The sequence below is a fragment of the Haemaphysalis longicornis genome, unplaced genomic scaffold (genome assembly GCF_048455015.1).
Source record: "Haemaphysalis longicornis isolate Haplotype H1 unplaced genomic scaffold, Haemaphysalis longicornis Haplotype H1 scaffold_6, whole genome shotgun sequence".
Classification (NCBI taxonomy): domain Eukaryota; kingdom Metazoa; phylum Arthropoda; class Arachnida; order Ixodida; family Ixodidae; genus Haemaphysalis; species Haemaphysalis longicornis.
Window position 1 is genome coordinate 83,357,596 of NW_027526407.1, and position 15,621 is coordinate 83,373,216.

General features: G+C 45.6%; 1 protein-coding gene across 4 annotated transcripts; it reads right to left on the reverse strand.

Annotated features, from left to right (window-relative positions):
* Positions 1–1,366: 1,366 nt before the first annotated feature.
* On the reverse strand, positions 1,367–9,819 carry LOC144143592 (uncharacterized). Of its 4 annotated transcripts, none has more exons than XM_077675407.1 (3): positions 9,308–9,819; positions 8,229–8,492; positions 1,367–1,817 (listed from the first exon to the last, which is right to left on the reverse strand). In XM_077675407.1, the coding sequence occupies exons 1-3, from the start codon at positions 9,429–9,431 to the stop codon at positions 1,711–1,713; spliced, it is 495 nt and encodes a 164-aa protein (XP_077531533.1). In that variant the 5' UTR covers positions 9,432–9,819; the 3' UTR covers positions 1,367–1,710. The 4 variants fall into 4 exon arrangements, with proteins under 4 accessions (XP_077531533.1, XP_077531532.1, XP_077531534.1 ...); XM_077675406.1 differs by having other exon boundaries at positions 8,229–8,507; positions 9,308–9,818; XM_077675408.1 differs by having other exon boundaries at positions 8,229–8,507; positions 9,486–9,782.
* Positions 9,820–15,621: the final 5,802 nt, after the last annotated feature.

Sequence of the window (15,621 nt, forward strand, 5' to 3'; positions counted from 1 at the left end):
CATAAGACGCCGACAGCAAGAGTCCCTCAGGGACTTCACCTCTAAAACATCCCGGTTAACCGTCTGGTGGGCTAATACGAATCCGTTGCCGTGCGTCGGCGCTTCCATCCTCGTCTTGCCACCCCATAAACTAGCGTTTCCGACTTTTTCTGTTCATGGTATCCAAAACGGGCGCCTCCTCTAGTAAAAAACAAACGTCTCGTGAGTGAACGGTGCCATTTGTACGTCATTGCATCGCTTCCCTCTTTAACCCCCCCCCCCTCCTTTGTCTTGCACTGTCGGAGTGTGTTAGGACATAACAGGGGTGCAATTTGGCAGTCTTTCTTCTGACGCCTTTGCTTCCGCTTTCACGCCTTCCGTGTTATTAGTGTATCTTTCCTTTTCTTTGCACTGCCGCTGACGAAAGATGGACCACTATTCGTCCTCTCCGAACTCAACGCTCCGTCTGTTTCTGTAAAGTTATACTAGGCTTCACTGTTGGCGGGCAATCCGCTTCACAGCTCGCTGCTAACTTAAGCGCGCTGTTTACTCTCCCATCATGACGCTATAGTATTCTAGAAGAATACTATATCCACGCACACTTTCAATGAAGTGGCTATTCCGCCTGAAAAAGAACTAAACTATAATTACCCCTGGGTTGCTTGGTAAAATCAAGGCTTCTCCTCACTGCGGGCTGTAATGCGTCCGTCCTCGCATAAGGTGTTGTGCCTAAACTGATACCTTATTTACAACCCCCCTCCATTCCCTGCGGTGGATTTAAGTTGGGTATACTTGGTCCTCTTCCTCTTCATCAACGTAGCAGTTAACCGACCGAAAGCCTTGTGCCCGCTTTTCGTCTCCCCCTCTCCCCCTTTTTCTTCTCTCTACTTAACATTTCTCTCTCCTTAGTTCTTTTAAAACAAAGCTTTGCTACTTTCGTCCAAGGGTTTCGCGAAGGATGCGCAAGTTAACCTTTTGACCGGAGACATACCCATGGAAGCGCATCGCGTGATTCGCCGGGCACGCTGTTCCGCACTCCGCACAAGGCCCCGTTTTAAGTCGTTCTGCTCACGTAGCGGTGGCGGCTGCGGCAGCAGCGGACGCTCCAAGCCGACCAGGCCCGCAGCCTCCTACGCATGTGCCGCTCGGTCGTCTTGGGCTATGTGACTCATCTTGCACCGCGTTCGCCGTGAAAGAGGAACGCCGCGTTCGTCAAGAGCGAGGCCGGGCCTCCTTTTGAGAGCCTTGCACGAAACTGAACGGCTTTGAGCCGTGGTCGGCTACACAACTACATCAAACGTTAACCAAGCGAAACCGAGACTCAACCAGACTAAGCCAAGCTTTGGCTTTGCGTATCCAAGGTTAGCTGAGCTAAGCCGTAACCACCCTACTGAAAAAAATCAAACGATATATGAACGATAACTCGTATACGAGATTATGGGATCGTAAGGTGAATGATATCATAGGCTTCAACGACATCATTGAGATATCGTAGTAGCACATCGTAGTAGCTCATCGTATACGTTGGATCATACAAGTCGGATCGTTGCAAGCGATGTCGTTCGAGTTTATCGTACAGATTTTGCTGGGGTGAGCGACAATATATATTCGATGTGTGCGTGTAATACAAGCGTTAAATGCGCAGGTGTTGATATTGTGCTGTGAATGTGCTTAGATCCTTGCACAGTAGAATACGCAAAAGAATACTTGGAAGCTGCTGCCTTTTCCCTTTTATTTCATGTCCCGCAGCAGGTTGGCCACATATCCGTTAAATGCTTTCAGCCGCTTCTCCGTGGTAGCTTCACTGTTCCGGTGTTTCATGAAGTAACCATGGGCCCCTGCACAAAATGGAAAAAGAGAGGGAGCAGAGAACATGTGTTTAGAGGGTGCACGTGAACCTTTTGGGTGTGTCTGACCCATTAATCAAGCGATATTACATACATGCTCAGTTAGTTGTACCACCTGTGAAGACTTTCCATGGTCAAATGAGGCTACTCTTCACAACTGCAGAAGCTGTGCTTGCTCACAATGCTATGACTATGACCACCAAACATCGTTGGCCCACACTTAAATGCAAGATTCGTCACATGTGGAGATGTGTCCCTTATTATTGTGCTAGTGCAGTGGAGAAAGGTGTGGGGAGGGGCACCTAAGAAAAGCCATGTTTCCCTTAAGCTTCATGAGCTTGAGCTCACAGCATGGCTGCAGGCTGACACTAAGGTCCGAGGCGCAAGCCTATACCAGCACATCTTATATTGAGCACGGACCACCACTTAGACATGGCACTTGCCTCACGAGTTTATGTGGATGCTATGTTGTGAGAACAGTGCATTCGCAATATTGTTTATTTTGCCCCTATCCCTGGATCTTTAATAATGTGCAAGAATTCGCAACTACAATATAACAATTGAATCAAATAATGCAATATTTCATTTCAACTCAAACCGAATAAGACCTGGTGAAATGTAACAGCGCAATAAACGGCGAGGGACACAGAAGAAAATTCACAAGACGGGCGCTTCTGTGTCCCTCGTTGTTTATTGCGCTATTACATTTCATCATGAATTTGTACCAACTCACCCAAATTTCCATTTTGTTCGAATAAAACCATTTGAAAATTACGAGCGAGGTCTCTCCATTTGGGCTTTCCTGCACTGCTTGAGTGACAAACAGTGAAACGCTGATGGAGCATTTGATAACCACCTCTCATCTCCTTAGTATTATTGGGCCAGCTCTGCCCCTCTGGCCATAACGCAATTCATGAAAACAGCAACAGTGAAATAATTGGGGGCAAAACCAACATGAATCAGAGGCAAGGGCCCGATATATGAGCCTAATGTCTGCAGCGACTTCTCGCTGGAATAAGTTGAACGAGTATTTGATGACACTAGATGGTGGCTGAAACAAACCATTGCAGTCTCGAAGACATCAAATAACTTTGCATTTAAAATAAGCATCTATTGCGGGGAATTCGTCACAGCTCTCAAAAATAAATGAATTGCATCGCATATGACCCTCCTTCTCATGAAAATTTGGATCGTGTTAAAGCTTACAATCGATAGCTAAATGTATTGTTCTAGGACACCTGCTTCAAGTGTTCGTGGCAAGAGCCGAAGGACTGTATGGAGAATGTTTTATGACCTGTAACGTGCGCCAGTTGTTGCATCTCGAAAACTGTGTGGAAAATTTAGGACCGTTATCGGCTTTCTCGGTCTTTCCCTTTGAGACGGGAAATAGAAGAATTACAAAAATGGTGAAGGCAACAAAAGGAGCTCCTTATCAAATTGTGGAAAGAGTTGTTCATCAGGAGCTAGAGGTTATGCTTCATTCATCACCTCTAGCCTCAAATGTGCAGCTCTTCTGTGAGCAACAATTACGCAATGCTCTTACCACGAAGAAACACACAACGCAAATGGGTAAGTGCAAACAAACAACTGTTTATTCTTTGGAACGCCTCCAACAGCTTTACAGAAAAGAGAAGAAACAAACACTAAAAAAAGGGTGGGGGGGGGGGGGGGGGGAGGGGGAGATTTAAGGCGAGAAATGAAACAACGAAATACAGAAATTTTGACTCTGAACTATTCAAGTTGAATGCGCAGAAGCCTAATCATCAGAATTTTCTGCGCACACCCGGATTTACAGGGGCCAGGGTGCATCTTTTAAAAGGACAGTTTTGCAACAACCTTAAGACTATGACGCGTGCTCACGTATTCTCCGAATGTGCCTGATCCCATGAAACAGGACTTCACAATTTTCCTTTTCTGCAGCTTGGGTGATCTGAACAAAACCTCGGTCTGCCTAAATAAAGCCTTCTATCCACACACTTTGCAGTGTGTGGCCAAGTTTCCAGGCCCGCTCGTCCGCTCACCTGTGTAGCGGGTGCTCCCTGAGCCTGGTGTTTACGCACCTGCCTGGGTGTCCCATCCAGCTTCTTTTGCAGTTCAAGGGGATGCGGTAGACAGCGCCGACCGAGCATTCAACAAATTTTGTTTTCTGCTTTGTGTCAAACTGATATTTTCACGCCGTGTTTCCATCCTGATTAACCCTCTTACAAAGCCCTTTAATTTGATGGGGGCTGAGAAAACGACTCCAGCTTCTCGCTTCGCTTTTAGCTTCTTTATCTTGTGTATGTACAGGCTAACTTTCTTTCTCTGCTGTTCTTTGGGCCCTTGCTTGGCTTTACCCCCTTTAGCACTTCTAGGCAGTGGACACAAGAACTTGCGTGGGAAACCCACTAGACCTTAAGCGTGCCCACTGTTACAGTTACAGGACTTTTTTTAGGGCTTGGAGGAAACAGCCTGCAGCAATGCTTCTCTGTACTAGCTTCAGATGTCCAGAGTTAAAGGAAAGCGTAGGTACCCCCCCCTTCCCCCCCCCCCCCCCCCCCCCCCGCTTCGATAAGACCCGCACGTGTTGGATGCTCCAAAATGGATTTGAATGTCTAAATACCGCAGCCTATCGCTGTCAGGTGTCTCATGTTTGAACTGTAACCCCTCAAATGCAGTGTGAAAGTGCACAAGTATGGCAAAAAGCTAGTAAAGAGAAGCATTGTTGCAGGCTGTTTCCTCCAAGCCCTAAAAAAAGTCCTGTAACTGTAACAGTGGGCACGCTTAAGGTCTAGTGGGTTTCCCACGCGAGTTCTTGTGTCCACTGCCTAGAAGTGCTAAAGGTGGTAAAGCCAAGCAAGGGCCCATAGAACAGCAGAGAAAGAAAGTTAGCCTGTACATACACAAGATAAAGAAGCTAAAAGTGAAGCGAGAAGCTGGAGTCGTTTTCTCAGCCCCCATCAAATTAAAGGGCTTTGTAAGAGGGTTAATCAGGATGGAAACACGGCGTGAAAATATCAGTTTGACACAAAGCAGAAAACAAAATTTGTTGAATGCTCGGTCGGTGCTGTCTACCGCATCCCCTTGAACTGCAAAAGAAGCTGGATGGAACACCCAGGCAGGTGCGTAAACACCAGGCTCAGGGAGCACCCGCTACACAGGTGAGCGGACGAGCGGGCCTGGAAACTTGGCCACACACTGCAAAGTGTGTGGATAGAAGGCTTTATTTGGGCAGACCGAGGTTTTGTTCAGATCACCCAAGCTGCAGAAAAGGAAAATTGTGAAGTCCTGTTTCATGGGATCAGGCACATTCGGAGAATATGTGGGCACGCGTCATAGTCTTAAGGTTGTTGCAAAACTGTCCTTTTAAAAGATGCACCCTGGCCCCTGTAAATCCGGGTGTGCGCAGAAAATTCTGATGATTAGGCTTCTGCGCATTCAACTTGAATAGTTCAGAGTCAAAATTTCTGTATTTTGTTGTTTCATTTCTCGCCTTGAATCTCCCCCTCCCCCCCCCCACCCTTTTTTTAGTGTTTGTTTCTTCCCTTTTCTGTAAAGCTGTTGGAGGCATTCCAAAGAACAAATAGTTGCTTGTTTGCACTTACCCATTTGCGTTGTGTGTTTCTTTGTCTCTATCCTTGTATCGTAAGCCTAAGCAGCGCATTAATCTAACCCAAGCGTGATATGAACAACTAGCCCAGAGAAGTGCTTTAATCAGTTTGAAAGCATTGATGGTGGTTGTCGAAAAAGATTGTGTGATAAACTGCAACATCGTCTGCGACGAGATGTGCACGGGAAGATATGCAACATGGTAGATGATAAAAATAGATTTAAAACGTAGAGGACCAAGCACACTGCCTTGGACGACACCAAATTAATGGGGGCAAAATAAGTAGAGGTATTAGCAGACGTTAACTTGAAGGGGCATTAAATAGGCTTCCGAAGGTAGTGGTTTCAAATACAAAATTGCTAGACAACATGTTCACGACAACGTATACCAAATATAATACCTCTGCGTAAAGCAAATGCTGCACAAAAGTGCAAGAAAGGTCTTCGCTTCTTTCCTTGTTTACCTGTCAATCCTTGTCGCCATTCTCACACACTCTGACGTAACTTTGCGACTCTGACGCAACCTTCATGGCAAAGCTGGTGCTGAACACTACAGCGTTGCTTTTGGCGGGTTTCCTAAAATCTGCAGTTAATCAGCGTTCCCAGCTGCGGTGGAAATGCGGGTGCATGGTTCGGTGGTTCCGCCGAACGGCACTACAGCACAGCTATCTTTGGAAAAACAAATGTCGATCGTCGCCATCCGTTACACGAGCTTAGCTGAGTTTGTGGATATAGTGCATTGTTTGCAAAGTATGAATAACACCAAAAAACACGGAGAGTCTCTGCAGGTGGAATCACCGCTACAAGCGTGACCGCGGCAAGCATCTGCCTGCACGGTCGACAAGGACCCCGCTATGCAGTGTATCAGTGTATACGTGATATGGCATGAACCGCAGCAGTTAAAACTTGTCACTGCCCGCCAGAGGGGGACTATTGCTGGAAATCAGTTTACAAATGCATGAAAGGGGGAAATAGTGCAGTGAAAGATTGCGCTGGTAATCGTCATCAGCTCAGCTTCGTAAAGTGGTGACTGAATAACTGCGGCGATGCTAAGCCTTTTCTGCGCAAGTTAGAGGGACCTGCTCGCTGCAACAGCGCCACCTGCAAGAAATGCTAGCGAACCGCCAATCGTAGGTGGAAATCTTCAATTACAGTCACCAGCGAACATGTTGTGTTTGGGACCCCCCTATCTGGCCGTCAAACACTCATTTCCCCCATTCTACAACTGACGTACCGACGCAACCACGGCAGTGCGAGTGGCCCGCCTGCTTACTGCCCCACTCAGCTCAGCGCAGCCAGCAGTGGGCAGAGCATACCCGTCGCCTGCTAAAAAAGAAAAGCGTGACAAGCAGAGTCAATGGCTGTGTGTACCTCGAAACTGTAAGGTCTCTAGGTGGTCTTGTGCATGTCAGTGATGTCATAGCATTCACACCGATTAAGAGGTGCGAGGACAGGGTGAAAGCTCCAGGCCTTATTGCCAACCCTTTTTATTGAACAATAACTAAGCTAATACTTAACACTTTTAAACCATTTTTTGCAGGATGCTGTTCCTTCAGCGAACAACACGTAAAATCGCTACATTTGGAACCCTGTTTAGGGCCCCTTTAATTCAACAAGGAAGAAAATCCGTGATCCAAATGAGGACATTAGGGTGAAGTCTGAGAAGTAGTCTGCGGCGTGTAATGCGATCAAATGCGTTAGAAAAATTGAGATAAACTGCAGGAGTGTGTAAACCTGCGTCAATGGATGAATGTAGACCCTGAAGAATCCCAGAAAGTTGCGTTTTACGAGAGTAACCCTTGTGAGTTACTCTTAACCCCATGCTGATATTCAAATATGATGTAATTTTATAAGTACTTAGTGACTTGAGAGAGAATGTAATGTTCCACAACCTTGCATATGGTGCTTGTTAGGGAAATTGGCTTGTAGTTTAATGGTGAAGCACGGTACCCAGATGGAAAGGTTTGTACTACCTCGGCTATCCACCCATCACTGAGAATAGCGCCTGTCGAGAGACTGAAAATAGCGCCATCAGAATTCTACAGTGTGGATTGTACTTTTCAGTACACTGTAAATAATACCAGTAGGATCTGAAGTAGGTGGAATTTTAAGCTTACCTAAAATAGAAAGTAGTTCCACGTCAGTTTGTATGGTTAGTTCTTCAAGCCTTATAGAAATATTTTATGATGATGATGGTGTTTAGGTTTTAATGGCGCAAGGCCAACTAAGGGCGAAGAGCGCCAAACAAAAGTCGTGTTATGAGAGCGACATGAAAGTAAAAGTAAAACATTTCAGTAAAAATAAACAAAGACACAACATAATTAAGATGACTGGTGTAAAGGGCCAGGTTGTCAAGATGCATGATAAGAAATGAGATGTAAAAATTTTACGTCGGTAAGAAACTCGAAAACACGTTTGAGTGAAAACATGGGCTTGTCTCCTACGAAGTATGACGGGTGTTGTGGAATATGTCGTGTGTATAGTTGTTAGAAGTGTTTGAATTGTGTTATGTCAAGTGCCTTGCATTGAATGAGTATGTGGATTACGGATAGGCCCTCTCCACACCCGCTGCATATGTATAGAAACATTTTAAAAGGATTGCCTGGCTTGATTCCATGCGAATGAACCCTTTAAAACAAAGTTCGGTTTCTCTTCCTGCGCCTCCAGATTCTCTTGAATATCCCCACTAACCAATAACATGCTTAAAATGCACAGCACTGCTTCACGAAAATGTTTCTAATAACCAGAGGCTAGAACACTGATAACAGGTATACATCATGACAATGGAAGTTTGCACAACGTGCAATAACTAACCTGCAAGTACATAATCGATGGGTGCTCTGAATGGCAGCAGTGCCTGGGGCCGAGGAAATGACGTGCGTTTGAAGGGGTGTGCCGAGTGACTTGGTGCCAGGTGACAGACAAAGGAATGGCTTTTCCTGGTGGCGAAGCATACAGAGCACCAAGGGAAGGCCAGCCGCAGCTTAGGTCCAGCAGGTGGTTGGCCAGGGGAGGCCCTGGCAAAGCCTTGGGAACTGGACTGACAGGCAGCCGACCCAGGACAGCCAGCAGCAGCACCTGAAGGTACACGATCTGTGAGTGCACAGACAGTAGTTGAAATACAAGAGAAGGCCACGCAAAGATCAAATGCTTACATCAAGTGGATATGTAATCGCTTAAGGACATTCACCATCAAGGCAATAATAAGAACATTCCAGCAACATCCAAAGTGAAATTTAGGTCACATTAAGGATGTGTTTATTAGACACGCCAGTAATGCGATTGGGGTATTCATGATATATCCAAAGCTTACCGCTACGCTAATTTGCATTGAACGCATGCTAGCAGCTTATCTGGGTCCATAGCTTCCAATAGGGACTAGTGTGTGCTTGTTGAGGATCCTCTATTGCATTGCCTAGCTTGTCTTTGCAAGTTCGATTCTCCAATATAAATCGAGTTGAGAGTGCGGGCCTACAGTTTCCTTGTTAGTCTCTGTATGGTCTTCAATTTCGGGATATTAGGATGTTGACACCTTGCTTAACTTTCATCACTAATTTACAACAATGCAGATGCCTCTGATATCGAGCCCCACAGTTCCCGCGAGCTGCTCCTACGGAATCAAGTGCCCGCTTTTTCGCATGTACACTACTATCAGGGCATCTCCTGTCCACGTTACTTCATCGTATACCGCAGGCATTCACGAATGTGTACTGATCACAGCGTTGTGCCGCTCACGCGAAATTTCGACGGGATCTGCAGTCGCGAAGGCAGATTTTGGTAGACACATAACGCAAAAACGCATAGGTTTTAAAGAACCTCGCGTGATGTGATCATGTCAAATAATTAGCAGCCCTCTACTACAGCGCGAGCGTCGTAGTTAAGGTCTAGCTTACGCGTAATTTGATGCTGACTGCCGCGGAAACCGTGGACAGGTAAATCCAGGTCGCCCAGAAAGTACGCAAGTCCCCTAGGATTTAAGAGAAAATGAGATGGGGGTTTAGTGAACCGCTGACCCATAAACACCAGAACCCGTTCCAAACAAGTACAGATTTATAAAACATGCCTACTTACCCTAGCAGGAACGATGTTTCCTACGTAAAATCCTTCTTCACTGTCGTCCTCACTTTGCGAACACCAATACACTTTGTTCGGAAGCAATGCCATCCACTTTTGACGCGCAGTCTTTTGAGGCGGGCGGCGATGATCGTTCTTCCAGTGCCCATGTTTTCAACACATGCGTAGGTTGGAAGGACTGACATCGCGCAATAAAACTTCTACAAGTTTGATTTCAGCCGGAAATCTGCAGATAAAACTGATGCAAACAGCACAGCACAAACGCGGGATCCTCACAAACGCACACACAATGTGAGACATAGTTGCCAGGCTGCAATAGCAGCACCTCTTTGACGAAAGTCGTGTTAGTACGAGAATATTGGCAATAATCTTTTCGTTTCTGAAAGCTATAACAAGTTTATATCTTCAAATTGAGGTTTTCATACGCAGAAGTACGTAGTAATGAAAAACTCTGACACATTTACATTGATGTTAAAGTAGTTTCGATAGTTTTGACGGCCTTTATTCTGGTCAATTCTCAGCGGTTTCTTTTCCTTGAGAGAAATAGACGGAACAAATCGCCAACGCTGACGTGATTGGAAGCAGGAAACAAGCGCTTACCCTTGTAAAAAAAAAGCTATTAAATTCCTCACGGACAAAAAAAAAAAAAAAAATCTTTCCCGAGATTTGAACTTGCGACTATCAAAACGCTAGTCGAGCATTCTACCACTGCACTATCCTAGCAAGAGGCTCTGGCGGGCTAAAAATGTAGTATAATTACCAAAGTGTCAATAGATATTGTTGCTTGTGTCTTGTTTTGACCGTAGTTTAGACATTTCGGCAGTTATTCGCCCCGAGCGCGAACACAGTCGGCCCCTGGCGGCGGCGGGACGAACCGCTCCTAGTGTGGATGGCGCTCTCGCGTCGTCTGCTTTTTCACGTTGCGTACGGCGCAAGACGCGTGCGGCACACGACAAAACCAATATGTTTGTTCGTTTGGCAGTAAGCAATGACATAGTTATCTCTGCTTGCGCATTTCCTCAAGAAACACGATAATCAGCGGCCGTTGCGGGTTAATGCACTGGTTTAATTCCACGAAACATCTTCGCCCTGGTCACCGCTTGAGTGTGAAACGTGTTCTAAACATTGCTTCCACACATTGCACTTTTCTTATTGTTGAGTGCAGTCGTCTGCCGTTTCGGGAACTTCGAAGGGTGCTTTTTGAAGGTGGCGTGGTGATTATTTAAAGGATAAAAGTTTAGTACGCGAAACGGGTAAGAAGCGACAAGGCCTGTGCATACGCGGGCAAATTCCACACCCTTGTAAAATTGCGCTGTGTCCTTATAGAAAGAAGAAACAAACAAAAACATTTACACTGCACACGACCCGTGCGCTATCGCCCATACATTACCAGACACGTATTTTACACCCGCAAGCGCCTGTGTGATCGTGTCCTTCTCGTACCTTTTCTAAAATAAATACCATTTTTGGACAGTCGTTTATACTGAGGAGGAGGAATAAACATTTGTTCAACTGTATCGAGTTGCTATTTAAAATACGTTTCTATGGCTGCGCAAGAGTATTTAGGGGGTTTCTTCGGTAAAATTAAGCAGTTGTGAGTTTGCGCCTGTCATGTGGCATTTCGTGTGTCATGTTCATATATATCATTTTCAAATCCGACATGAATCATTTTGTCCAGAAACGTGTCTCACTCAGCATAACCAAATGCCTAATATGGTCACGTCTTAACCTCTTAAGGTGGACCTAAGTTTAAAGAAAGAGGAGAAAACGCGTAATATAATGCACGTTGTTGCCCACATGTGTGAGGGGTGTGTGCCATGACTCGCTGTTTTTTTTTTTTCCACAATGCTTGCTTTCAATACAATTTTGAAAAAGGCGAGCCACAATTCCTGGACAATCCCGGGCCAAAGGGGGTTAATCAGTTTTAAAAATACGTACTGCTTTTTCACCGCTACAGAACACGACGCCTATAGTGTAGTTTCGATTGTAAGTAATACTGATAACCATATAGTTTGGCTTTTCGCGTTACATGCGCTCTCTTCTCGCTGCTCTTGCAACGTTGGCAGGACCGCCCCCCCCCCCCCTCTTCCCAAAAAAAAAACAAAATGCACAGAATTTCATTTTTTAACCTATCCTCAAGAATTAAATGCCAAGACAAAGGCGATATTCAGTGTACAAAACAAAGTAGTTACCGGGAACCCGTTGCGCTGATTCGCAACGAGAAATAAGAAGGAAATGTTTTACTACATCTGCAACAGCACAACTTCATTTATTGCCATCTTTAGGGTTCGTAAGCGACCTTATACGCAAAAATGCAAACACATCTCGCTGTTGCAGGCACCTGTTAGATTTTAAAAGGAACGCAAATGGTCAACAGAGCCGCCGTAACAGAAACTTGGTCCCAGAAGCTTGGTTTGCACACTGTAAACCTGCTTGTCACTTTGCGAAAATCTAACTAAACATGAGATGTTGCTTGTACTGCGTGCGTTGACAATTCAATTCGCAAGTTCACTTGCGACGAAAGCCGTAAATAAGTGATCCAAAACCGTTATTCATCAAACCTTCCTTCAGAGTCGTAAAAATTTTATTTAGAAGACCCGTTAGAGCGGTTACATTTATATCCCTGCGCTGATCAAAATTCAGTAATTTTATGTTGCCTTTCGAACACACAAAAAATGTCGTAAGCTCTTAGAAAGAATGTCGTGGGAGATAGGTGATGTTACCATTTCAGGGCATCCCACAAATGCAAGAATGCGTCATGCTGCCAGTGAAAGCCAATGAGATTGCCGTTGTAAACTGAATTTCAGAGATCGATGCTTCCTGATTTGTTTCTATTTATGCCTTTATTGAAGGCTCAAAGCCGTAGTCTGGAAAGATCGAGCTTGCTACGAGCCACAGTGTACAAGTTCATTGTCACAATTACGGCCATTCTGATATTCCCGATGAGTCGTCGCTTTTTTTTGGCGTAGTAATGAAAACTGACTGCCGCTTCCATGCTATACATTGAACGTTGAGGAACCGAACTACAGCATACCACTCTTGTTTGCACCTTTCGTGTGCACATACCGCGGGAAAAAGGCACGAAGCGCGCCCACAGTGTGTATTCTTTTACGGGCCGCTCAGCGGAGCATCCACACTAGCAGCGCGACGCTGTCGCCACCTACATGTCGAGCTCGCGGCGAATAGCGCTTGCTTCTCTCGCACCGATCTTGCTGACAAGGCCAACTACGCTAGTGTTACAAGCCATATAGCCAAAGCTCCCTTATTTGACCCAACAAAGCTATCTCAGATCATCCCCGGTCTCTTCCATGCAAGCGACGGTAGCCACGAATGAAGTGAAATACGCCGCTAGTTTGGTAACGCTTGTTTGTCACGCACCGATCTTGCAGACAAGCCACATCACGCTAATACGACAATTAATGACAGCAAACCTGTTGTGTAAAACGACTGCTGACAGCAGCGAAAACCTCTGAAGTACGTGGGCATAGCTCAAGGCGCAACATGAGAAAGCAACCGAAGCGACGAACGACGCGAAAACCGTGATGGGTACAGCAAACAGGCACAGTGTGCGGTAGCGACGAGCGAAAAGAATATTACAGGCCGCTCCCAGCGGCCCGTGTGAAAATAGAAGATAGAATCCCTGCCTACACGCCCTAAAATACATCTGCACAGCCGATTGAGTTTGTCGTTAAAGAAAAGCAACCAAGGCTGCAGCAATAAACTGTGCTTGCCTTGGTGTGAGCCAAAGCATGTCTTGACATCGTTGTTTGGTAGGGCTTCTGACTGTTATTAAAAAAGGAAAAATACAGTGTGGACAGGCAGCTAGGGCACAAATGTGTACGTCTAGCGTCTGTCATGCACTGTTTTGGAGGATACGGCGCAACGTGCTGTTATACAGAAACAAATACTTCACAGTGAACAGTTTGGCTGTACATGGTACGTTTCACTGAAAAAAAAAAAATGCTGAAGCCCCAGCTTGTTATGTGCTTTTATGGATTAAGCATGTCCCATCAGCAGCTGTTTTCAAATACTCTAATTCCTATTGGAGCATTGTAAAGTTTAAACAGGGATTTCTTCAATGCCCCCTCCCCACTCAAAATCACCCCAACACCCCATGAGGAGAATTCGGACAACCCCCCAAAAGCAAAATTCTGGATGAACCCTTGTTTGTGCTCAACTTGTGCATCTTCCAGTAAGATCCTTACAAACATTCCCTGAAGGAACAAGGGGTGTCAATTTCACTGAAAATGATAAATGGTGCTTTTTAGTTTTGGTCGGTTGTCAACATATAACGTCCTCAATAAGCACGCACCGGGGTTGCCCCCAAAACCGGTGCAACGCACAGTGCCAGGTGACAATGTGCACCCGGCATGGAGCGTTGATCGAGGACAAACTGAGCAATTCTACCCAAGCACCATCTCTTAAGCTAAGAAAGCAACGCATAAAAATGTTCACAAGTGGCAATACAGCAGCATAACGTGACACAGCGCTACTAGAAAGTGATATTTATTGAAGGGCAATGATTATGTGTACATTAAACCCATATCCGTCACACATGCGCAACAATGCACTTTCACCGCTTCAACTAAACAGCTACATACAAGCTGATTCTCATCTTCATTAAAGCCATGATACGAGTGCCTGTTTCTGTCCACCCTTCCGCTTGATGGTCTAGGCACCGCAGTGACTGTTCATGAAAATTCAATCGAACGAAGCGGATGCAAATCTCCAACTGGCTGGCAATTCATGCAGCCTTCTTTGCAGTACACGAAGTTCATGTCTTCATTTACAATCTCTGGCCGTTGTTGCCTCTGTGCGGAGCCCGTCGCATCATTGCCTAATGATTTCACAAGCAAGCCATCCTTGTCAGCAACAACATACAGCTCTGTCCACCTTCACACAAGTGCACCGATGCGCCATCACCACCGTCGCTGCAGCAGACGGTGGAGGAAGCCGCTTCTCCAGCATTGTTCGCAATGTATCTTGTGATTGCACCCCGGAGCCCCGTCAACTCCCTCAGTGTGTGGCGCGACGGTGTGGCCCGGTTTATGGAGGACAGGTGGTGCACACCAGCGCAGTTGATCAAGGATGAAGAGGCGCACCGGTGCGCCCCGGTGTGACTGGTGCAGTTTATCGAAGATGCTATTAGTAGAAATCACTGTGTTTTTACGTGTCATATTTAAATGTCACCTAATAATGCTGTCAGTTCACTTTGCAACAGGGTTGAAGAGCTGTGTGTTTAGATCGCCCAGTCCAATTTAGGGTTATTGAATGGTTGGCTGAACACAGTCGACCAAATAGTCCGAGTACCAGTTCAACCCTTGGGCAGACATAAAAATGTCTGCTGGTGTGTATGTAGGGGGGATATAGGTAACAGATTGAAGAAGCAGAGGGAGAGGGCATGAATTAAAACCTAACACACACACAATATTGACTAAGAAACAAAAAGATGTCAAAAGCACCGAAATTTTGAAGCATTAAGGCTAACACGGTGGGCAGCAAGCACAGCAACACTCTCAAAATCGTATTGATCCATGATCATATTGATCCAACACTTGATCGTATTGAACCATGACCCATGATGTATCTTTTTGTATCTTTTGCATCTGTATCTTTTTTTTTGTTCTTGCTGATTTACAGCTGTGTGCAGTATTATATTCTTGCCCCTCCTGCTGAGGCCCTTAAATGGGCCTGCAGTATTCTGTGAATAAGTAAATAAATAAATAAATAAAAGACATTGTACACAGAAATTACTTTCAAGAGATACGACAGAAAAAAAGAGGTGTGGGGACTCTACGGCGCCATTCACCAGAAGTCTCTATGCAGTTGTCAACGGGTACAGCAATACCGCAAAAGAGAACGTGACTAAGAAACACGTCCACCTTTCTGTCTAGCCATGCACACCACTGGGTTGACAAACGCTCTGTGCGAACAAAACTATGAAAATGACTATGACTAAGAGATGCAACAGGAAAAAAATAGAATGGGGGGGGGGGGGGAGGGGGAGGTTGTACCGTGCCATTTACAAGCAGGCTGTACCAGTTGCTGACAAGCACAGATGAACACATGGCCAAGAACAAAAAACAAGAGGGCAATAGGAACTTAAGCACTGCAATTTACTACAAAGCCCGCA

What these genes read in the sequence shown, in the direction of transcription:
- LOC144143592 (XM_077675406.1), bottom strand. Translation starts at nt 9,431, where the DNA reads ATGGGTCAGCGGTTCACTAAACCCCCATCTCATTTTCTCTTAAATCCT. An exon ending in CAGTCAGCATCAAATTACGC is followed by an intron (nt 8,508 to 9,307) that starts GTAAGCTAGACC and finishes GTGCACTCACAG; the next exon opens with ATCGTGTACCTTCAGGTGCT. An exon ending in CATCGATTATGTACTTGCAG is followed by an intron (nt 1,818 to 8,228) that starts GTTAGTTATTGC and finishes CATTTTGTGCAG; the next exon opens with GGGCCCATGGTTACTTCATG.